The 24,533-nt window shown below is 40.5% G+C and overlaps 1 protein-coding gene across 1 annotated transcript; it reads right to left on the bottom strand.

Annotated features, from left to right (window-relative positions):
• Positions 1–2,740: 2,740 nt before the first annotated feature.
• On the bottom strand, positions 2,741–24,307 carry LOC127427821 (nucleus accumbens-associated protein 1-like). Its single transcript, XM_051675628.1, has 6 exons — positions 23,757–24,307; positions 23,299–23,475; positions 9,958–10,958; positions 7,650–7,935; positions 6,702–6,799; positions 2,741–4,661 (listed from the first exon to the last, which is right to left on the bottom strand). The coding sequence occupies exons 2-6, from the start codon at positions 23,373–23,375 to the stop codon at positions 4,354–4,356; spliced, it is 1,770 nt and encodes a 589-aa protein (XP_051531588.1). The 5' UTR covers positions 23,376–23,475; positions 23,757–24,307; the 3' UTR covers positions 2,741–4,353.
• Between the last annotated feature and the right edge of the window lie 226 nt (positions 24,308–24,533).

Below are 24,533 nucleotides of genomic sequence, written 5' to 3'. Positions count from 1 at the left end.
TCTTCGTCTTAAATCTGTGATGGGCAAACGAGCCTTGATTCAGGATCTTTTTTTAATTGCATCATGCACGAAATCACACATTTACTGCTACTCGCTCAGCCCTCGAAGTATGAAATTGCAGCCACTGGAGGATGAGTTATTGGCAAATATCTAAGCAATCGCGAACATTTTTATTTTTTTGATTTTCTCCCCAACTTGGAATGCCCAATTCCCAATGCGCTCCAAGTCCTCGTGGTGGCGTAGTGACTCACCTCAATCCGGGTGGCGGAGGACGAATCTCAGTTGCCTCCGCGTCTGAGACCGTCCGCGCATCTTATCACGTGGCTTGTTGAGCGCGTTACCACGGAGACAGAGCGTGTGTGGAGGCTTCACGCTATTCTCCGTGGCATCCACGCACAACTCACCACGTGCCCCACCGAGAGCGAGAACCACATTACAGCGACCACGAGGAGGTTACCCCATGTGGCTCTACCCTCCCTAGCAACCGGGCCAATTTGGTTGCTTAGGAGACCTGGCTGGAGTCAGTCAGCACGCCCTGGATTCAAACTCACGACTCCAGGGGTGGCTAGCCAGGCCCCCTAGCAATCGTGAATTTAAACTTAAAGGCATGCTGCAATTCAGATGAATATGCCGGTTTGTTTTAAAAATGTGTACGAGTTACGTGAATAAATATTAAGGTGCTCATTTTCAAGAGTCATTACGGTAGTAATTCTGACTCACTTTACAGTTAGACACAGAAAGGACAAAGATGCTTCAAACTAATGTAAAAACAAATTCAACAACAAATAAACATGCAAACACAATTTTGAGTATACATGATGTAACGAGAGTCATAACAATCAGACGGTGTGTGGAGCGATAGAGACTATGCGGAGGTGTGAACAAGATCAGCTCACACATGTATAAACCACAGCGTTTCTCAGCCCTAAATAAAAACACAAATAATATTCTCTGACATTACTTTAAAAGACACAGTAAATGTGCTTAAAACACCTGGCCATGCAGGTCATACGTTAGTAATCTTAATGGTCTCAAATCTAAACATACTCTTAAATATTCTCTTAATGATTGTACTTGGTCAATGTCATGATCACCTTCTCTTTTTACCAAACCACTAGTGGTTAAAGAAATATTCCAGGTTCAGTACAAGTTAACCTCATTTGACAGCCTTCGTGGCATAATCTTGATTTACCACAACAAATAATTACGACTTGCCCCTCCTTTAAAAAAAAAAAAAAAAAAAAAAGCAAAAATCAAGGTTACAGAGAGACACTTACAATAGAAGTCAATGGAGTCATTTTTTTGGAGGGTTTAAAGCAGAAATGTGAAGCTTATAATTTTATAAAAGCACTAACATTAATTCTACTATTAAAACTTATTTGAGCTGTAAAGTTGTTAAAACAGACATTTTTACTGTCGTTTGAGGGTTTTACAGTGTTATGTCATCATGGCCACGAAGTTGTAAAATTAGCTACAGTATAACTTCACACAGAAAAGGTTAGCAAGCCATTTTCTCACAGTAAAATCATGTTAACACACATACTGTATTGTCATCTTGTGTCTATACTTTTGAGATAGTGAGTATTTTAATGTTTACAGATTGGCCCCATTGACTTCCATTGTAAGTGTCTCACTGTAACCCAGATTTTTGTCTTTTTAAAAGAAAAGGAGAGACGAGTCGAAATTATTATTATTATTTTACTTTTTTGTGGTAATGCTGTTGATTGAGCTTAACTTGTATTGAACCCGAAATATTCCTTTTAACTGGCAAATATTTGGCCATTTTCAGATTATGAACAGATACCGGTGTCTGATTGACAGTAGGCAGAATGACCACTTCTGTTGCCAGTTGCATGGTCAGTGGATAGTGCACATGTTCTGCTTTCAAATATTTTTAAGCGAATTGTTTATATAAATTAAGCAATTTGCTAGCATTACATTGCATTATATATTGGCATTATATCAGCCATTGGCCACCCTGCTATCAGTATTAGAAACCCATATCAGTTGAACACCCTTTTATGGTGATCAAGTACTTCAAGAAATTCTTTTTCTGAAAACAGACACAAAACCATAAAAAACAATAAAAATTTAAAAAAAAAAAAAAAAGACTTTTCAAATCAGCCTAAAAAGTGACCAACAAAACAGTGGTTTGGAACTGCTGTAGCTGCAGCACTGATGCCCATTCAGTGCCAGTTTCTAATACTGCACTCGACACACTTCATCAGAGGGTTTGGTGCATCACTGCTGAACGCACTGTGGCATAGCATGTCAGAATGCACCATGCAGCAGCATGCACCACACATATGTGATAGGTGCTTGAAGCAGTCAGCTGTGAGATTCCGCCACACACACACACACACACACACCAGTCCTGATCTACTTTAAGCACATAATAGGACATTTGGAAGGACTTAAAGGGATAGTACACCAAAAAAAAAAAAAAAAAAAAAAAGTCATCATTTACCCTCACGTTTTTCCAAACCTGTATGACTTTCTTTTTCCGTTTAACACAAAAGGAGATGTTTGGCAGAATGTTAGCTTCAGTCATCATTCACTTTCATTGTATGGAAAAAGATGCAATCAAAGTGACGGAGGCTTACGTTCTGCCTAAAATATCATTTTTGTGTTCCACAGAAAATAGAAAGTCACACAGGTTTGGGACCAAATGAGTGTCAGGAAATGACAGAATTTTTTATTTTTGGGTGAACTATCCCTTTAATGATATTTAACTTGTGGTTTAGACATTTGGGACCATGTTTGGGAGTTTCTTGGGATGAATAATTTTACAGATATCTGACTAGGGCTGCACGATATATCGAAATTTCGCAAATGTACATATCTCGATATGCATATCGTAAAGGCTTGCGATAACGTAATGATATTAATATAGTAACATTCAAAGCGGCGCAGATAGCAGACAATAGACAGGGCGCGCGACTGTGCATGTGTGTAGTGTGCAAAGGCGCTGATCCCGTGAGTGCTTCAGGGCTCAAGATTTTCCCCATTCATTTTCTACATTGTCATTTCAACATTAACAGACTGGGTGATTAGCATGAGAGAAGCCTGTTATTTTTTCATGCTGGATGCATGTCACATTTGTGGATATGTTGCTATAACTGGTGCTGTTCTGTGCTTCCAATCTGCTTTAAGTGTGTGCAGATAAAAATGAGACCAGATGCCGGTTTATAAAGTCAAATTTGGCTTGTTTATTGGCTGCTGATCTGTGTGTGTGGGTTTCTATTAATGGATTGTCCCGTGAACAGTCTGAAGTTCAGCGCGGACTGACAACAAGCAAAACCAAAGTAGAAAGCAAATGGCTACGGCAAGCGCTTTTGGACATCTGGTGTCAACATTTGTACAAAATAAAAGTCCCTTGGATAGATGTTCCTTTTTTTATTCCGATACACTTCAGTTTACTTTGGCGGTGGGGGTTCCGATATTCTGCATGCTTCTATGACGTCATCATAGCAATATTGTATCGCATTTTCATCAATACCGTGCAGCCCAATATTTGACACAAAAAACCTCTGCCAGTCTGATTAAACTAAAGCTCGACATTAAACCTTGGTAATATACCAAAATAATATATCTAAAATATTTTTGGACTTTGCTAATGCAAAAATATGTCTTGTTTCTCCTTAAAATGTTCAAGTGGACAATTTCTCAATTCATTAAATTAAAAGGTGAGAATTCAATAGTTGTCAAAACCCAACAGTAGTTTCAAATCTAACATGTTCATCGGCCACTTACAAATTCATAACAATCATCTGTAACAAACTGCCTCTCTTGGGACACTTGGCAAGTCAAAAAAGTGGCATACTTGGCAAGAAAAATACAAGCAATTACAAACAAAATCAAACAAACACATTTAAAAGATGAAAGAAAATAAATGAGCGATAGAGTCTTTCTCCGGGTCTTGGGGAGTTGGGTAAGAAGAAGAAATGGGGGTCCCGAGAGCAGATATACTGCTGCTAAATATTAACAGATGAATACAATCTTATGTCTAGTGATATTAACTTTCTGGATTCTCCAAAAACATACATTCAGAGTCAGGACAGTATCCTCAGTACCCATTTCCCGTTCTGCCCACCCCAATGTTCCCAAGAGGCCCCTCCGTTTTGGGAATGTGTTTCCAAGCAAGATGGAGAGGAAGGGCCACTTGGAACACTACAACCAAAGACTTTGGAAGCGGGATGAAACAACAGTCTTCATAAACATACACTTTATCTTTTCCACTCTCCTCCCTATTACAGGAGGACACCAACGGCCAAGGTGACACCATGAAACATGGGATAAATTGGAGGAGTGGAAGGTAAAGAATAGCTGGTGGTGTCACCATGGTAGCCTTGCTCAATAAAACAAACTGCTACTATCCCCGCTCACCCCTTGCAGGGCATCCGTAGACGATTGACCAGATTCAGAGGCCGTACCACCCTCCAGAGATCCTGTTTCAAAGGAAGGCTCCACCCCCAAGCCGTCAGATTCCATTTTGGCAGCGTCCGGAAGGAAGTTGGCATAAGCATCACTTTCTGCCATCAGGAGCTTCAGTTTGGGGATCCAGCTCTTACGTACCACGCGTCGTGCGTTAGTGCACATGTCCGCAGCGATCGCGTTCATTTCGCTCTCTTTGAAACTAGGAGCAAAGTTCTGGCAGTAAACTGGAGATAGAAAAAAAAAAAAACACATCTTTGTAAAAACCAACGGCAATGCAAATATAATCTAGCTGTCATAGCCTTATATAAATATATGAACGATATGAATGCCAATGACCATAATGCAATTCAACAACAGCACGTCAGATGTACACAAAATTTCTAAAGTGAAAAACACTTAATTTATGCAATATTTACTCAAATTTATATACATTTAAAAAGAAAAAAAACTTTGAAAACAGAAAGTGTTGACTATCCAATGAGAAATGTATTGGTAGATTTTGAAATTGACACAAGAAAGTTAACACTTCTGTTAATCGGCCAAGCGAACATGGTTGTTGGCAGATACAGATAATTGCAAAATGGCCAAATATCGACCGATATATTGTTTTATCACTAGTGTGTAGTTTTTTCAAAGCTGAAATTAGAGGTCGACTGCTATTGGATTTTGACAATACGATAAATAAGGTTTTAGAAGAAAGCCGATAACCGATTAATCGGCCAATATTTTATGAAACCGATAAATTGAATGTGTTAAAAAAAAGATAGTTTTTTTCTGTGATGGTGTTACACATACGGTATAGGTTACAGGAATCCAAGTTGAATTAAATTTCAGATGTAATTTATTTAGCAACAAAAATTCCAATAATTACAAGAAGAAGAAAAAATTAAAAGATTTTATGCATAATGCAAGACTTGTAACTATAAACTAGCCAGAAATACCGGGGACTCTTATTTTGAAATGTGCTTCTATATACTTATTCCCCCTAATGTACAGTATTTCAATATAAACACTATGAAGTAAGCATTGTCATACAGTATCATACATATATGAGCAGCAATTTATCAACAGCAGATCATCAGTAATTGCTTGTCATACATTTTTGGTATTCCGGATTTATTAAAAAAAAATTTTTTCGGGGGCCTGGATAGCTCAGCGAGTATTGATGCTGACTACTACCCCTGGAGTCACGAGTTCAAATCCAGGTTGTGCTGAGTGACTCCAGCCAGGTCTCCTAAGCAACCAAATTGGCCCAGTTGCTAGGGAGGGTAGAGTCACATGGGGTAACCTCCTCGTGGTCGCGATTAAGGGTTCTCGCTCTCAATGGGGCGCATGGTTGTGCGTGGATTGCGGAGAGTAGCATGAGCCTCCACATGCTGTGAGTCTCCGCGGTGTCATGCGCAAAGAGTCACGTGATAAGATGCACGGATTGACGGTCTCAGAAGCGGAGGCAACTGAGACTTGTCCTCCACCATCCGGATTGAGGTGAGTAACCGCGCCACCACGAGGACCCACTAAGTAGTGGGAATTGGGCATTCCAAATTGGGAGAAAAGGGGATAAAAAAATAAATAAATAAAAAAAATACTTTCCTGTTCTCTGGGTACACCCTCAATGAAAATCTACACAAACTCAACAAAAGTTATATAAATAAACGTTCAATAATGTCTATGCTTCATAGGCCTATGTCTATTTTAAAACATACCAACCATGTTTTTTATTATTATTATTTACTAGATAAGTTTGGAAGCGCACATTTCCATACATTATACTTGCACTTTTCTTTGCATGCTCTCGCTTCGGTTTAGAACACTCGATTATCTAATAAAAATAAAAATATATACATTAAAGTTAGAATAAAATAGGGATGAATATTGTCCATTACGACAGATATAGATATAGGATACAGCAGATCCGCACAAAGTGTCAGTGATTGTTTATATTTCACCTCCAGAGGCTGCACTCCGAACCCTCCAATGTCACCCCCGGTAAACAAAAACTATCAGTGAACTATCGTTGTTGATTTCCACCGATAGCTGACTGTTCGGAACAATCAGTTATCGATGCAGATTAATTGTCAAAACCAATGTCTGGTCGCCCTCTAGTTAAAATCCTTTTTATAACCCAGCTTAATATCCAGAGACAGCTATAAGTAGCATGGCTGGGTTTAAGGTGGGACTAGAAGGGGCACTGCCCCCCTAGATTTTCCTTTCCCTGAGTTTGTAGTATGTTGCTGTTCTGTACGTAATCAGCACCGAGAACTTACACTTAACAGCGTGAAGAACTCGACTGTCCAGTGGTTTGCGGTTGGGGTCATTTGTGGAGGACCGAATGCCTGTCCCGCAGCTGTTTGCAAGAGTGCTTCTACAGGAAGAAGAGAAAACAATTCAGAGTACACTTTCAGAACACATTAAAACCTTACCTGTAAAGCCCAAAGTATATTTCGGTCAGATGCGAACGCTGGGCGTCCGCGTACAGGATGCATGGCTCAAATCTCGTCATCAGCAGAGTACTCGAGCACTGAACGCGTGCAGCCCTTTTTCTAACCGTGCATCTTTGAATGCGCAGAATGTGCATGTGCCTGGGATTATTTGCACGAATTAGTGGATCCACAAGGTGGCAATACTCACTTTTGAGCCATTGCTGTCATGAAGAAACGCTAGAAGATGTAATCGCCAGTTAACGTCAGGAGACGAAGGTAAAAACAACAACAGCAGATATGCACATCAAGAGCATGTGTGTGAGGTCTGGAGATACCTGCATTTGTATAACTCGAGTCTGAAGGACTATAAAGACATCTTTATGGGTCTAAACTCCTGAAGATAAATAGTCCGGTATCTTATAGCAGTCGTAGCGTACTTGCGCCAACCATCTGCGTATGCGTGTACCGTCAATTGAAGTACACTTTGACAGGCTCGCGTTCAACGCTGAGCGCTCGAGTCAAAATCAAAGAATACTTTGGGCTTAAGTCAGTACAAATACTGTTCCACAAAATCAGATATTCTGGTCGAAAAATGTCTCACTTCTTTGATAAGAGAAATGACACAAACACACACCCGGCAATTCATATATTCACCTTTCTAAAGCCTAACTCTTAAAACAATTAAGAGTTTTGTTTCCATTAATAGCTTATATCAACTATAATATACTTTATCAACTCTTCGTTTATGGAGTGTTTGGCTCAATTTCCACCAGGGTTGGCATCTTCACTCACCGGTCAAAAAAGGCCGCGAGGAGCCGCCTGAGCAGTACTTTATGGCGTGTGCCCGCACTGACGTGGCAGTTCATCAGCTGAGCGCGTGAAATGAAGACACTGGTGCCTGTTACTAGCTCCAGTTTCTCAGCAGGGTCACCTTCTTCATAGAGTTTAGGATGACAGCGGTTTCCGATTTGTGCAATGAGCTCAGTGGGAAGAGAGGCCAGTTCTTGCCGCACTCGAACTCCCCTTCCTCTTGATTCAACTGTGAGGTGGTCTGGTAGGGATTCCACTCGTTCGCTGGCTAAACCAGGAACACAAAGAGGAGATATATTTTGAGTATTTCAACAGCCTACATTAAACAAATACTGTATTTTCTTTGGTTTCATGTCTACATGAGGTTACTTTACAATAATACGATTCATGGGATTCCTCAGTTCGTACATTTACATGCACATTTATAAATCGAGCTACGGTGGGTTTTTATGTAAATGAGCAACAGTCTTCATCTGTCCGTCCAAGTGCATATGTAACAATGCATAATTAAATATTTGAATGAAGAACATCAGCTTAGGAAGTGTTAAAGGAATATTCTGGTTCAAGTAAAGTCAAGCTCAATCGACAGCATTTGTGGCATAATGATGATTACCACAAAATTTAGTTTGACTCATCCCTAGCTCAGCGAGTATTGACGCTGATTACCACCCCTGGAGTCACGAGTTCGAATCCAGGGCGTGCTGAGTGACTCCAGCCAGGTCTCCTAAGCAACTAAATTGGCCCGGTTGCTAGGGAGGGTAGAGTCACATGTGGTAACCTCCTCGTGGTCGCGATTAGTGGTTCTCGCTCTCAATGGGGCGCGTGGTAAGTTGTGCGTGGATCGCAGAGTGTAGCATGAGCCTCCACATGCTGTGAGTCTCCGTGGTGTCATGCACAACGAGTCACGTGATAAGATGCACGGATTGACAGTCTCAGAAACGGAGGCAACTGAGACTTGTCCTCCACCACCCAGACTGAGGCGAGTAACTGCGCCACCATGAGGACCTAGTAAGTAGTGGGAATTGGGCATTACAAATTGGGAGAAAAGGGGATTAAAAACAACAACAACAACAAAAAAAACATCCCTCCTCTTCTTTAAAAAGTCAAAAATCGAGTTTCCAGTGAAGCACTTAAAATGGAAGCGAATGGGGCCAATCCATAAACACTAAAATACTCACTGTTTCAAAAGTATAAACACAAGACATAAACAATGTGTTAACATGACGTGTGATAAATTGCTTCCAAACCTTATAAATTACATACAATTTAACTATTTCATTGCCATGGCGACGTAACGCCACAAACCCTAAAATGACCCGAAAAACAGTGATTTAAACAACTTTACATCTCGATGCATGAGTTTTAACAGAAGAATTAATGTAAGTGTTTTTATAAAATTATAAGCTTTACATTTCTGCCTTTTAAACACTATAAAAATTGGCCCCATTCACTTCCATTGTAAGTGCCTCACTGTAATCTCGATTTTTGCTTTAATTTTTTTGGTAATCAACATGCAGCCGCAAATGCAGTCAACTGAACTTGACTTTTATTGAACCTGAAAAATTCCTTTAAATTTATGTTGCATATCACCTCTGTCTTTTGAAGGACAGTTGTCATCCATTTAATGTGTAAACATGCTGTGCAAAGCCAACGTACAATCGCATTATCTAGTTCTGTTAGTTCGATTTCGCAAAAACAGGATTGGTACGTTTTCAGTCAAAATAATGCGTTTACATAACATTTTAAAAGCGACAAATTATTGCTTTAGTCCGACAGAAATCGAACATTTAAAGTGCAAGTAGACACACTCAATTTCACTTCGTTATGAAGTCTACTGCTACATTGTATTGAGCATTGTCAGTCAATAAATTTAATTGACTAAGATCAACAGGGAGGGAAATTTACTTGGCTGGTGAATGCCAATTTTCCCTAGTATTTTTCTTTAATCTTTATGAAATTGAACAAATGTGCAAAGACATTTTTATGTGGGCCAGGGGAAAAAAAAAGGCATTCACATGGTTAATGTGTTTTGGCCCACTTTTGCTAGGGTCTCAATTAACTTTTTGTTCACACCGTTGTTGTTTTTTTACGGTTCAACGATAACCCCAAAGTTGTTGTGTTACATACATTAGCTTAGAATAGTAATTTATATAGCCACATATTTTGAATAATGCATTGACAAAATAAAGTGATTCTGGAGCTTTGCATTCAAAACTACCCATCCCGCCAATTTGGCCGAAGAGAATCAATCAATCACAAACCGATTTTTGAGTGTCACGCCCCATCTCACCTGTTGCCCCTACATTCAGCATGCTGTACATGGTGTACATGTTACAGATTTGTCTGTACTGCTCTTCTGCCATTTCATCTATAATCTCCTCCTCTTCATCATCGTCATGGTAAGAGTTTGGCGAGTCACTGGTGTAGACACTGGGTGTGCCTGAGCTGGCACCCTCCGGCGTGCTGTTGTTGTTGTTGTTGTTATTATTGTTGTTGCTGTTGCTGTTAGTAGTCCCGCTTACAGCCATTAAGGTTGCACTTTGAGGAGGTGCCCCTCCCACTCCCCGTGCTGCCTCCTGTGAGTAGCGGGCTGCTTTCCTCATTCCTCCCCCTCCTCCTGATCCTCCACCTCCTTCACGGCTCCCCCCTTCCCAGAGACGCTTTGCGACTGGAGTGCACACCACCGAATATGACGATGCATCTTGTTGGGACTGCTGGACCTGAGGTTGCTGCTCAGCTTTCACCCTTGACACCAGCGGAAGGGGTGTGAGGCAGGAGGCGGGTCGAGCTGCCGCCGTGGCGACCACACCCCCAGTTTGAGTAACGGGGCTCTGGGGTTCCGAGGGCAGGGTTTCTTCTGTGTGAAGACCCTGTGAGTCACAACTTGGGGAGCTTACCTTTAGGAAGAACTCGGTGCCTTTTTCCATAATCTGCTGGATCTGCAGGAATCCCGCTGTGTACATTAAGAGAAACTGATCTCCCAAGTTCATGCTAAGTCGGCCGGTATAACAGAAGGAAAGAATCTGCTGGAAGCTCTGTGGTTGGACTGCTGGTGGCAACTCCACGACAGAACTCTTGCTTCCAGAGTTGAACAAATCTCGAAAGTAGGAGCTGCTGGCAGCCAACACTGCCCGGTGGGCTTTAAATGTGTGCCCCTTCACCACCACTGACACATCACAGTACAGACCCTGAAGCCGCTGCTCATTAAGACACTCCAAAACATTGTTGCCAAAGTTGGGAATCGCCATCTGCAGCATCTGAGCCATATCGCAATGCCCAGAACTACAGGGTCTGTGGAAATATGAAACACAAACCACTGCTCAATTATAAAATTATGTAACCTTGTTATTAATTTCAACCTTAAATAATTGCACATAATGCTGACCAATGGGTAGGTCCTCATGGTATCTGCACCAACAGAATTCAGTATTAAGCTCTTAAGATTTCTGCAAAACTCCCCCACTGCTTGCATGTTCATTTATTAATTATTTTGCTTTCAACTATCAAATAGTTTAGTGCTTGAAGTTCCACTTAACAATGGAATATGACAGGAGGCCTGGGTAGCTCAGTGAGTATTGACACTGACTACCACCCCTGGAGTCACTAGTTTGAATCCAGGGCGTGCTGACTGACTCCAGCCAGGTCTCCTAAGCAACCAAATTGGCCCGGTTGCTAGGGAGGGTAGAGTCACATGGGGTAACCTCCTCATGGTCGCTATAATATGGTTCTCGCTCTCGGTGGGGCACATGGTGAGTAGTGCGTGGATGCCGCGGAGAATAGCGTGAAGCCTCCACATGCGCTCTGTCTCCGCGGTAACGCGCTCAACAAGCCACGTGATAAGATGCGTGGATTGACGGTCTCAGACGTGGAGGCAACTGAGATTCGTCCTCCGCCACCCGGATTGAGGCGAGTCACCACACCACCATGAGGACCTAGAGCGCATTGGGAATTGGGCATTTAAAATTGGGGAGAAAAAGGAAGAAAATCAGAAGAAAAAAAAAGACTAAAAGAATAGCACCGGAGGAGCATTTGACCAGATGAAAATTAAACCTTGACATTACACAATCATCTCATGGATCTGTAAAATTTTGCAATGCATTGTGACAAATAGGTATTTTAAGAAAGTGCTGTAGTAGTTTTTGTTGCGGTTATGTTTGATCAAAGTCTTTCTAGCAAGTCAGTCCACTGTCGGCAATTTTTGGAATGATCCCAGAAGGCTATTTCCAGTCATGCCAGTGTATCTGCTATCTACTTGAATGGGAGGACACCGAAATCTCAAAAACGGTTGGTCAAGATTACTATCAAAGAACATATTTCAAATCAGCAATAAAATCTGATAATATTGGAATCATAGATTTTCTTATTTACCTCATATTACGCTAAAACATGCAATTTTCCGGCTTGTATAGCTAATGTGCATTCTCGAGTTGATTGACAGGCGATGTACTCTTTTACCTAAAAGGCTGGACTTTCTTTCTACATCCGTTGACCATTCCAATTTCTCCCACTCATTTTAATAGAAGTGGCCCATCTCTGCTAAATACTCTCTGGTTTTACTCAGAAACTGTGTTAACTTACCATCAACAATTCCACCATCATAAGGATTGTCTTATTTTGCAACAAAATTTGATTCCAGGTACCTTCTAGTACCGTTCAATCAAATTAGCAGTAAGGGTTACCTCTTGTTCTGTCTCTGTACAAAGGTTGATTATTAGGTCAAAGAGCAGATCAAAGTTACAAACCCTCTGCTTCTATAAAAAGCACCATTTTAACATCAGTAAAATTATTTAACCCTTTGCATCAATTGAAAGTTACTCAGAGGACAAAAATGTCCACGTCAAAAAACTGCCATAATATTACATGTTAATATTATTTTCCACTTTCAATGAGTTAATTTTTTTAACCAACATCAGTCCTGATCATAACTACCAAATATTCATTCATTTTCAGGATTTTAACCCTTTAAATGCCAATTTGTTTACATAATGCCACTGTTGCTTTTTTACACACACACACACACACACACACACACACACACAAATTCTCAATACACATATACAAAACACACTCTGACATCCATACCAACACACCCACACAATTTTAGCTGCATCATTTATTCAATTGGCCAGCAGTGCTCTATTATACAGCAAACAGAAAATAGGGGAAAAGCATGTATTTGCTCCATAGGCTAAACATGAGGAAAATGGCGCCATCTGGTGGAAAATATAAAAAGAATTACATTTTGAAGCCAGGGCTCCGGAATGAAAGCAAAATATCATAGTATTCATGATTTTATGCTTTAATGGCACTGGGATCAAATATTGTAGTTTTAATGGGTTTCAATGGGGACATTTTTGTCCTGAAGGTCCTGAGTGGAACTATATTGTGTACACAGTGTATTATAAGAACTGAGGCTGAAATATCAAAATTCCCCCAAAAATACAACCTTTGGCAAAATGTATGCCGTTGGCATTAACACAGCCAAAATGATCGAAAAAACAAAAATGTCCCGAAGGTCGCACAAGGGTTAATACAAACTTAAATAAAAAAATAGCAAGTGTACAAAGTAAATGATCACAAATATTCATGCCCATTTGTATCATATTGTCACTTTAAAGGGTTAAAGGTAGTGCTTTAGCTACAAGCATTATAAACAAACAGATCAGTGATAACATGATGCTTATAAACTAGGCATAAAAAAGATTAACCCAGTACTTATGATTATCGGTTATTGATTACAGTTCAGGAGAATTACAGAGAAAGTGCCGCGTTAAAACAGATCATCCACACGGTTTAATTTTCATCACTGGAACAACACTATTTTATTATCACAACAGCACAAGATGATAATTATGGATAGTGTTAAATCTCACGGTAAGAGTCGGTCTGCTGTGACGCCGGTGCCTCTGTGATCTGGTGCCGCGGTGGAGCTGCGGTGGCCGGTGAGAGTGTGTGCCCGCACCGCTGCCCAGCAGGACACGAGCTCCGGGTTGGCACGGGCCCCGGGGAGGGAAAAAACTCCGGAAATAATACCCGATTGTCTTATTTCCACACCTGATGCAGCGACCCAAGAGCTAAAAGTGAATGCTGTCACCAAAATAGTCTGATAGATGAATTATTTAGGAGCCCACATCCGTTCCTCTAGCCCCCTCGGTGCCAATGCAATGAAATGTCGGGTTGAGTTACACACCACGGCCTGCACACACCGGGATATCAAAACCCAAAACGCTCCGATTCGCTCAGCAACACACACATGCATGCATTATTATTATTTTTATTATTATTCTCCCACCGCAGATGTGCAAATCGCATGCAAAGTGGCTTCTTTAGAAGTGTTCATATTTGTAGCACGCGGTGCAATCACTGGATTTTACAGAAAATATTCTGTGGTTAAATTCTACACCGTTTTGGTGGAAAAGAAAGGGAGGGAAGGGGGGCTCATCTCCATCTTTTCCCGACATCAACAGGTCATCCCGGGACAAATGCAGCAACTGGGGGTGGGGGCGAGCCAGACTGATCCGCAAGACAAGACACCATGAACCGCTTGACGTCTGAGAGCAATGCACATGACCTTACTCTTCCCGTTTAAAATCAACAAACGTCCAGAAACACGTGCCACCATTGCAAGTGATATTATGCATGGCTAAAAAGTTGGGAAAATATGTTAGGATGCATGCAACATAAAGCGAGCTCTCAGCAGCAAGTCACTGAAGTGGTTAAAAGTTTTGCAAAGCCCATCCCCCATCTAAAGCAATCGCACACCTTCACTCACTCTCTCTCACACACACACACACACACACACACACAAACAATTACCCCCTTTCACTCAACACTAACTGCCCCGCACTGATGTAACCCCAGTGCATGGGTGCTTTTTTACCCCGCTCAAAGTGGCGCGTTAACCACTCGTGCATGCATGAAACACTCACCTCCTCGCTTACAATATACTGGAAAGTGTTTGGGGGAGTCAGACTCTTTTCTTTCTGTCCGTCGATCTCTCGCTACTGGCAGCCATTCATTGAGAATACACAGGCGAGACGCCCGAGCACAGAATTATCGAGGGGTGCATCATATTTTTTTTTTCACCTCTTTTGGGACGCAGGTAGAGCACAGAGTCACCGATCACACGCAAACAAACAGTGCCTTGTCTGGAGCACCTTTGAACCTTTATGCATGTCATGCACCCATTGCACTCCGCGTGAGCTCTGTGCACGAGACGTCGTGGTGGTGCGTGGCTGCATGTCCGACAGAGGAGATAAAATGAGCTGCATAAGAGAGTCTAAACTCTGACACAAACAGGTGAACACCTGGAGGGTCATATCATGCCAACTGAACTCTGCATGGCAGACTGGGGGAAAAATTGCAATAAAAGCCTCCATCTAAATATGACCATTATGTTGCTCTAATGGGGCGTAAAGTCTATTACTTTTTATTGAGCATGCACATTAATCAATGGTTGTTACCGTTTTCCATTGCATATCAGACTGTCTCTACTCCTCATTGAAAACTTTGTTTTCTTTAGATCATCAGCCACAAATGACATCAACACTGGCTATGTTTACATGTACACCAATACTCTGATTATTGCAATAATCAGAGTATAAGGAATAATTAGATTAAGATGTTTACATGATTTGGGCCAACCACTTCAATCCAGTTTACATGCTACTTGCCAATACTCTGATTATTCGCTGAGAAATGTTATTTTTTAATGCTTTTTTATAAAATAATATGACAAAAAACATCTTTTTGCAAATACGTGTGATACAAGCGGACATGTGAACGACGAGCTCTGCGCACTTTGCTAGTTTTATTACTATTTGTTACCAAATTTCTGAGATCATCCGATAAAAATCTTGTGTTACGCCAGGCGAGGAGTAAAGGAAAGCTTTCTTGGAAGAACTGCAGCATTTTCTTGTTTCCAGACCTTGCGAATTCGACAAGAGAGAAACGTGATCGATTCAAGGAATGCAAGAATCTCTTACATCAACGGAAGATCGCTTTTGCACTGATGTTCCCGGCCAAATTGAGAATAGATGCTAAGGATGGACGTAGAGAATTTACATGCCCACAGCAAGCATTGTCTTTCGTAAAGACATTGGAGTGAGTAAGCCATTTGGTGATTTTCATGTTGCTGCTTAGTGAACCGACTCTCTGAACATACACTCGACTGCCCGAGGAAGCGGGGTGCCTTTTTCGTTTATTTTTGTGCTGGTTCCGCCTAGCTGCTGGAGTTTGTTTTGTGTAATATAATTTCTTCGGGACAGCTTGTGGATACATCTGCTCATTTTTGGTGCTTATGCCTCCTGTGGCCTGGAGTTTGTTTTGTGGAATATCTCTTGCAGGACATTGGAGTGATTGGGTCTTTTGTTGCACTCATGTATCGGCCGAATGGGCCGGCTTACTGAACATTCGTATGACTGCCCGAAGAATTGAACAGCCCCTTTATTTATTTTATTTATTTATTTTTATTTATCTTTTGCTGGTTCCGCTAGGTTGAATATAATGTGCTTATTCAGTTTATGGGCTGGAGTTTGTTTTATAGACTATTTTTTGCTGTGTAATTCTGTCTCACAAAATTTTTATAGAAAACCAGACTTGAGCAATCTGATGACAAAGTTGTCGCGGGGGCTCTCGTAGGTGTACATGGACTGTTTGAGTTTAGAGAGATGGACGCCAGTTGGCGCTGTCGTGCGCAGGGTTAATGCACACGTTTTTCTTTTTTCTGTTTTTTGTTTTGTTCCAGGGGAAGTTCGTGGTTTGATTGTTGCACTAACGGGGAATGTGGTCTTTATAATTTTATTTTTGACACACAATCTATTTTTTCTAATATGTCACAATGTCAAATGTTAATATGAGTGGATTGTCTCTCTCCACGTGGAATGGGAATGGGTTGGGGCACCCCATAAAGAGAAGAAAGGATATTTCTTTTATTAAACATAAGAAATATGATATAGTGTTTCTTCAAGAAACGCATCTTTCCCCGCAGGAAGCTGGAAAATTTGCGAAGATATGGGGTGGACATGTTTTCTTTAGTGGCTCAAGTAAGAGCAGGGGAGTCATTACATTGATAAGTAAACATCTACAATTCAAATGTCTCAAACAGATTAAAGATAAATTAGGAAGAGTCATTATTGTTTTAGCAGAAATTCAGGGGTAAAGGTTGGTTTTGGCTAATATTTATGCACCTAACGCTGATCTTTGACCTTTTTTATAGATCTTGAAGGGATGTTGTAAGCCGTTGGCTCCCCTCATGATATAATATTGGGAGGAGACTTTAATCTTTTGATGGATTCAGTCCTTGATCATAGTGAAGCAAAAGTGTGTAAGCCCCCTAGAGCAATGTTGAAACTTCACAGGATATGTAAAAATCTTGGTCTTAAAGATATTTGGAGACTTTTGAACCCATCTGGTAGGGACTATAAATGTTTTTTCATCAGTCCATAAGATTTATTCTAGAATAGATTTTTTTTTATTTTATTTTATATATATATATATATATATATATATATATATATATATATATATATATATATATATATATCTAAGTCCCTCATTTCATCTGTTGTTGATTGCTCAATTGGATTCATCTTAGTCTCAGATCACGCCCTGGTGAGTTTAGAGGGTTTGCCACATATAGAGAAAAAGAAATCATATAGTTGGCGCCTTAATGTGTCCTTTTTGCAAAATCCTGATTTCCAACAAATGTTAAAGGCTGAAATCAATGTCTATATGGAGACTAACTGGTCCACAGTTTCCTCTGTGGGCATGGCTTGGGAGGCAGTTAAGGCAATTCTTAGGGATTGGATCATACAGTATGCCTCATTCACCAAAAAATCCAAAGCACGAGAACTCATGGAGTTGGAAGGGAATATTAAAAGTGCAGAGGCAGAGCTGAAGCACTGAATGTCGTCTGATGGTCTCAGAGAATTGACATGATTGAAATACAGATATAATACTATTTTGTCACGGAAGGTGGAGTTTTGGCTATTCAAGGCAAGACAGTCATACTATGAGTTGGGGGACAAAGCAGGGAAGCTTTTGGCTAGATATATAAAGCAGAGAGAGTCTTTTTCTACCATTCCCTCAGTGAAATCTGCTTGGGATTAAATTTTTACTTCGGCCATTGATATTAATAATGCTTTTAAAGAATTCTATCTTGATTTTTAGAGTTCCACGTCTTTGTTTACTGATGAAGATATTAGAAACTTTGTGGAACCATTAGAACTCCCTAAACTGACGACTGAGCAAAAAAATTCTCTTGATTCTGAGATAACCTTGGAGGAGCTTGGCGAGGTAATTAAGGCCTTGACTACAGGCAAGTCTCCGGGGCCAGACGGCTTTGCTGCTGAATTGTTTAGATCTTATGCTACAGAACTGGCTCCAGTTTTCAAGTTTATACGGAATCATTAAAGTATGGAAAGCTTCCGCCAACCATGACACAAGCCCGGATCAGTCTGATTCTTAAAAAGGATAAAGATCCAAGCGAGTCTAAGAGTTACCATCCAATTCCCCTGATCCAGCTAGACGTAAAAATATTGGCAAAAATCCTGGCCGACCGATTAAGTAAAGTTATGACGTCTCTTATACATATAGATCAGGTGGGGTTTATTCGGAGCCGCAGCTCTTCTGATAACATTAGGCGTTTTATCAATATCATGTGGTCAGTGGCGAATGATCGGACTCTGGTCACTGCCATCTCACTTGATGCCGAAAAGGCATTTGATATGGTAGAATGGGATTATCTTTTTAAGATTTTGGAAATATATGGGTTCGGGATTACTTTTATTGGATGGATCAATTTACTTTATAGACACCCGGTAGTGACGGTACAAACAAATGGATTAATTTCAGATTATTTTACTTTGGATAGGGGCACACGGCAGGATTTCCCTCTTTCCCCATTATTGTTCTGTCTTGCCCTGGAACCATTAGCAGCCACGATAAGAAAGGAGGATGATTTTCCAGGGGTGATGGCGGGAAGTGTGGCGTATAAGCTTTTGCTTTATGCAGATGATTTTTTTTATTCATCTCCAACCCCACTAGATCTATGCCTTGCCTCCAAAGAATTATTAATTCCTTTTCTAAATTCTCGGGAGTCAATTGGTCTAAATCTGAAGCTTTGACTCATTTAGCATACTTAGCATACTGCCCAGTAACGGCTTTCCAGCCAGGTGCCTTCCAGTGGCCCAAACAGGGCATTAAGTATTTGAGCATTTTATTCCCAGCAAATCTGTCTGATTTAGTTAAGAGTTAATTTTGACCCCTCAATAAAAAGGTTTTCAACCGATGTGGACAGGTGGACTTCATTACATTTATCGATGATTGCGAAGGTTAATGTTATTAAAACGAATTGTATTCCAAAATTTAACTACCTGCTACAGTCTCTTCCTGTAGATGTCCCCCTCTCTTACTTCAAGCAATTTGATAGCATAGCGAAGTCCTTCATTTGGAATGGTAAACGTCCTAGATTACGTTTTAATAAATTACATAAACCAATTGACAAAGGTGGGCTAGGCCTACCCAAGATTTTGTTTTATTAGTATGCATTCAGTCTCAGACATTTGGCTCACTGGTCGCTTCCACCTGAGAGAGCCCCTCCCTGGTTCTGTATTGAACAGGAAGTTCTTGCCCCTATTTTGCCATTGCAAAGCCTATCTATCAAACTAGTCAGAAAAGTTAAATTACACCCTGCTATCTCGCATTTGTACTCGGTATGGACAAAAGTGTCCAGAGTGTTTAATTCGGACATTTATTTAAATGTTGCCTTGAGCATATGGCTGAACCCAAAATGACACATTAATAAGTCCCCTTTCTGCTGGTCAGAGTGGATTGTGAGAGAGGTTAATACATTCGGTGACCTATATGAGAGTGGAGTGTTGAGATCTTTTGATAATTTGGTTCAACATTTTGGGATTCCCAGATCTAAGTTCTATAGGTATTTACAGCTGCGCCACCTGCTCTGTATTGTTTTTGGGAGTGGCATACACACCCCTAAAGCGGCAGATACTCTGGGAGAGGTGATTACTGCTTTTGGAAAAGGTCATGAGGCATCAGTGTATTACTCCCTGCTAATTCAGAGTCTGGGGGACGGAGCTTCAACTTCTTTCAAGAGATTATGGGAGAAAGATTTAAATTTGGGAGTGTGGGCTAGGATTCTAAAAAATGTCAAGTCTGCATCTAGAGATGCAAGGGTGCGCCTTATGCAATTTAAGATTTTAAATAGTTTCTATTGGACCCCCTCTAGATTGTATAGGCTTGGTCTTAACACACCTACCTATTGGCGATGCCAGTCTGAAGACGGAGACACAACCAATGCTTTTTGGGGGTGTGTTAAGATCCAGGAATTTTGGTTGAAAGTGTGACGTTTTAGGCACTCGATTTTCTCTCTACCCCAGACTCTGTATTTTGGGGATAAACACATAAAAAACTGGGTTCTGACCAGCATTATGGTGGGCAGGCAAATTATTTTAAGGGGATGGAAGTCGGATAGGGCGCCCTCATTTCAGGAGTGGTGTGTGGAGATGGGGAGAGTGGCTGCTTTTGAAGGGATGGCAAGCAGAAGGCTGGGGGTTCAGAATTTGTTCGACAGGAAGTGGGGTAATTACTTGGTGTTTCATATGTTTTTGTTGTTGTTGTTGTTTTTTGTGTGTGTATCTATTTGTAACCACAGGGGTGTTCGTTGGGGGTTGGGGTGGGTTTGGTGATTGGGGAGGGGTATTAGGGGTGGTTAAATGTTAAATGTTGATTCAGTGTATACAGTATATGTTTTTTATATGTATATATATTTATGAATCAATAAAAATGTTAATTGGAAAACGCATACCTATAAATAGTAAATCCAGAGAGCTAAGCTATATACACTGATCAGCCACAACATTAAAACCACCTGCCTAATATAGTGTAGGTCCCCTTGAGCCAAAACAGCGCCAACCCGCATCTCAGAATAGTATTCAGACATGATATTCTTCTCACCACAATTGTTCAGAGCGGTTATCTGAGTTACCGTAGACTTTGTCAGGTTGAAACAGTCTGGTCATTCTCTGTTGACCTCTCTCATCAACAAGGCGTTTCCGTCCACAGAACTGCCGCTCACTGGATGTTTTTTGTTTTTGGCACCATTCGGAGTAAATTCTAGAGACTGTTGTTTGTGAAAATCCCAGGAGATCAGCAGTTACAGAAATACTCAAACCAGCCCATCTGGCACCAACAATCATCCATGCGATTATCTAATCAGCCAATCGTGTGGCAGCAGTGCAGTGCATAAAATCATGCAGATACGGGTCAGAAGCTTCAGTTAATGTTCACATCAACCAAAATGTGATTTCAGTGATTTGGACCGTGGCATGATCTGGCACCAACATGAATCATGAATCAAGGGCATAAATCAAGCCACGTACAAGGTTATCCTGGAAGAAAACTTGTTATATATTTGTGATAAATTATATTAACATTTAATGTGTTATATTGACTGCAAAATCAAAACTCCAAAAAATATTGCTGTACCCTGTAATGGTACCAGATGCTAAATGATTACCATATTTGTGTACCACAGTATTTGTTATTCTAAGGTACTTCTTTACCTGATTCTTGTCCAAAAAACAAAAACAAAAAAACATACTATTACTATGTTATCCAGCCAAAAACCAAACAGAAACATGGTAGTACCATAGTACTTTTTTGTTAGTGTAGATACTTTAACTCTGTCTCCAGTGCAGTGTTGTGATATCTCAATGTGATCTCATTGAGTCTCCAGGCCTGTTTTCAGTCACGGAAACGCCACCTCACATGTTTCCAGGAGAACCACGGGCCAACTGGGGACCCAAAGCATGAGCCAAAGCTGGGTGAGTCGCACTACTTCTGTTCTCTCAGTAAAACAAATGCATACAAATCCTTGAACTCATTTAAATCTGCATATCATTTTGTTTTTCTCATAATTAGTGGGGGAATCTCATCTGAGCTGGAGGACAAAAGAAAACAGTTTCAGGGTAAAAGAAAACATCAGATCACAGACTCCTCGCAACTCAAGAACTTCCCCTGCAAGAAATTCCGAAAGGTATGTTCACTCCAATTCAACATCTGTGGAAAAATTCATATAGAAGCACTTTTCAGTTCTCACCTTACAAAGCTGCTTGGTTTTCTTTCTTTTGTAGTGAACGTGTACACATGGAGAAATGCTGCTACTCTCATGAACTTGAACAAGGAGCCAATGAAGACAATATGGAGTGATTGTTCTCATTAACGAACGTACATCAGACAACAGCATTTGTCATGACCAAAGCAGGCTAAATAGCTTTATTTAACGTAAATTAAATTTTCTCTTACCAAAATTTTTTCCAGGTTCGTGCAGATTTGCTTATTTACTGTAAGTTTCATTCTGCAGCATGCATACGTGGGACATATCTATTATTCGGAATGACTATTTGCACCCCGGTGTAAATAGCATCTGCCACACAGTGCAGCTATTTGCACCCCAATAGTCTAGTGAAACCACAGAAATATACGACAAACTAGACAATAGGTGCCGCTGCGGTGGCGTGGGGAGTAAAGACAGTGTGAAAGTGTACTGTTGTCCTAGTGACCGCGGTTCGAATCCGCATTTTGTCCCACATTTTTTTTACCATCCGATTTCCTGTTTCCACTCTTAATATTTCCTTTAATACTACTTACAATAATAAATCAAATTAATATAAATGTTGATGTCATCACAGTGATTTGGTCACGGTGAATGTCGGGGAGTGCAGAGAAAGGTGCCTTTATCCGGAGGCGGGGTCTGTCGATCGTACTCGTTCCTTTCCTCTTGTGTATAGATTTCATTACTGTATTACTATAGTAATATTGTAGTAAACATGTTTTTTGGCAGAAACAATAGTTTTAATGCAATTAACCATGGTGATACTACAGTAATATGGTGGAAATACAGTAACAATGTTTAATTTTGTGGTGACTATAATTTGACTACAAAACACCATGGTGAAACTATGGGTACTGTAGTAAAACCAAAATAATTTTTTCCAAGGGAAGGTTAAGGTTAGGTTTAGGGGTTGTTGTAAGGTGTCTTTGGGACTCTACATAAACAATAAACATGGCACAGTGATGCCCATATACTGTATATTACTATTTAAATATGGGCGCAAATAGTATCTACCATAATTATTTCTCACATAATTACATCATTTCAACACAAATCAATCTTTTATGTCCATGTATTTATTTATTTGGTTAGTAGCCGTGTAATAATCAGGATAATGTACAGTTAGTCGGTTGTTATTGCAAAATAAACCCCTTCAGGGTTAAACAAGAGTCTTGTTTAAGAGGCTTTGTGTTGGGGTCCTGATCACCTTATCAGGGTTTAATCTGCAATAACATCCGGCCGACTGTACATTATCCCTTACATAAGCTTCATGTTTCCACCTTTAAACCCTCCAAACATTGGCCCCATTCACTTCCATTGTAACCTCAACTTTTGCTATTTTTTTAAAGAAAAGGAGGGATGAGTTGAAATGAATGTTTGTGGTAATCAACGTTATGACACAAATGCTGTCGATTGGTCATAACTTGTATTGAACCCGGAATATTCCTATAATTCTACAATCAGAACTTGCAGAATTAAATAACATGCTCTGTGTACCTTGTTCTGAATGGAGCGAGGGGCTCTGGGTTTGGGCCTGGCAGCTGGAGGGTCATCCCTAAGCAAGGAGATGACATACGTGCTGTAGCCAAGGGGAGGAGCTTCAACCTGGAAGACCAGCTCACCTTTAGCCTAACCCCTGTTCTGCCTCACTTCCTGTGTTGACAGCGCAACCACCTGAGAGACAGCAAGAGAGGTGGCGAGACAGAACGAGGAGGGAATGCATATCACAAAACATTTTCTGACCTGGCTGTCCACGGCTTTCCCGTTTGCATCAGTGACACTGTATAGAGAACCATTGATGGGCAAACAAATGGGCCAGTCCTGGCCAGAGGATTGTATACATTCATAGAGAACTGAGAGAATAAGAAAAATGATTCAATAGCGAGTGTAAGTTTTTGTGCGCCTGCTGTATCATGTGTGTTTATTTATTGAAACATGGTCTGTGTGTGTTGTACCTCAAGGCTGCTTTCTGTAAGGGGACACACACTCATGTTGAGGTTCTCACAGAACACACGTGGAGCTTCAGAACATCTGAGAATTCTGAAACCAGAACCTAGAGAGAGAGAAAGAGTCCTTTATGTTTGCTCATGTCTTCTTGAATGTTTACTGGGACCTTATTTTATTTTGATGCTTTGAGCAGTCCTTACAGTAAACGCATGGGTCTTTAGTGACCCAGCACATATCACAAATGGATCTACACAATGCTTAGGTAGTGCAAAATTTTCAAAGCATTTTCAAAAAAATTAGAACTCATATATACTGTAATATATTGTATATTCTGTAACATTCTGATGTTTTATTTTCCATATATTAAAAAGATGATGCAACTTTACATTGAGCTATACATCACACCTAAGCTACACAAAAGTATTAAATAGACACACAACTTTCAGAATTTCAGTAGTACACCCAAATGACAATAGCCATGTGTTATATTTGCTATAGTTTACTTCCATGTTGCTTCTTCGTCAAATAGCAATGTCAAATGTAAATCAAGTCAATCCCTGAAACATCTAGAGTTTTTGTGCATGAGACGAGTAAAACAACAGTACCTGTGTTTGCCAGTTGATTAACGCCACCAATGCACCCTGCTGTGTAATAATCCCATGCATTGGTGGCGCTAATCAACTGGCAAACACAGGAACTGTTGTTTTACTCGTCTCACAAACAAAAACTCTAAATTCAATGCAAATATGCAGTAATGATATAGAAGCTGTAAATAAATTCTTTAT

This window comes from Myxocyprinus asiaticus, chromosome 37, assembly GCF_019703515.2.
Source record: "Myxocyprinus asiaticus isolate MX2 ecotype Aquarium Trade chromosome 37, UBuf_Myxa_2, whole genome shotgun sequence".
In the NCBI taxonomy this organism is placed as follows: domain Eukaryota; kingdom Metazoa; phylum Chordata; class Actinopteri; order Cypriniformes; family Catostomidae; genus Myxocyprinus; species Myxocyprinus asiaticus.
Note: the sequence above shows the minus strand (reverse complement) of the source record. Positions and strands in the feature narration are given on the sequence as shown.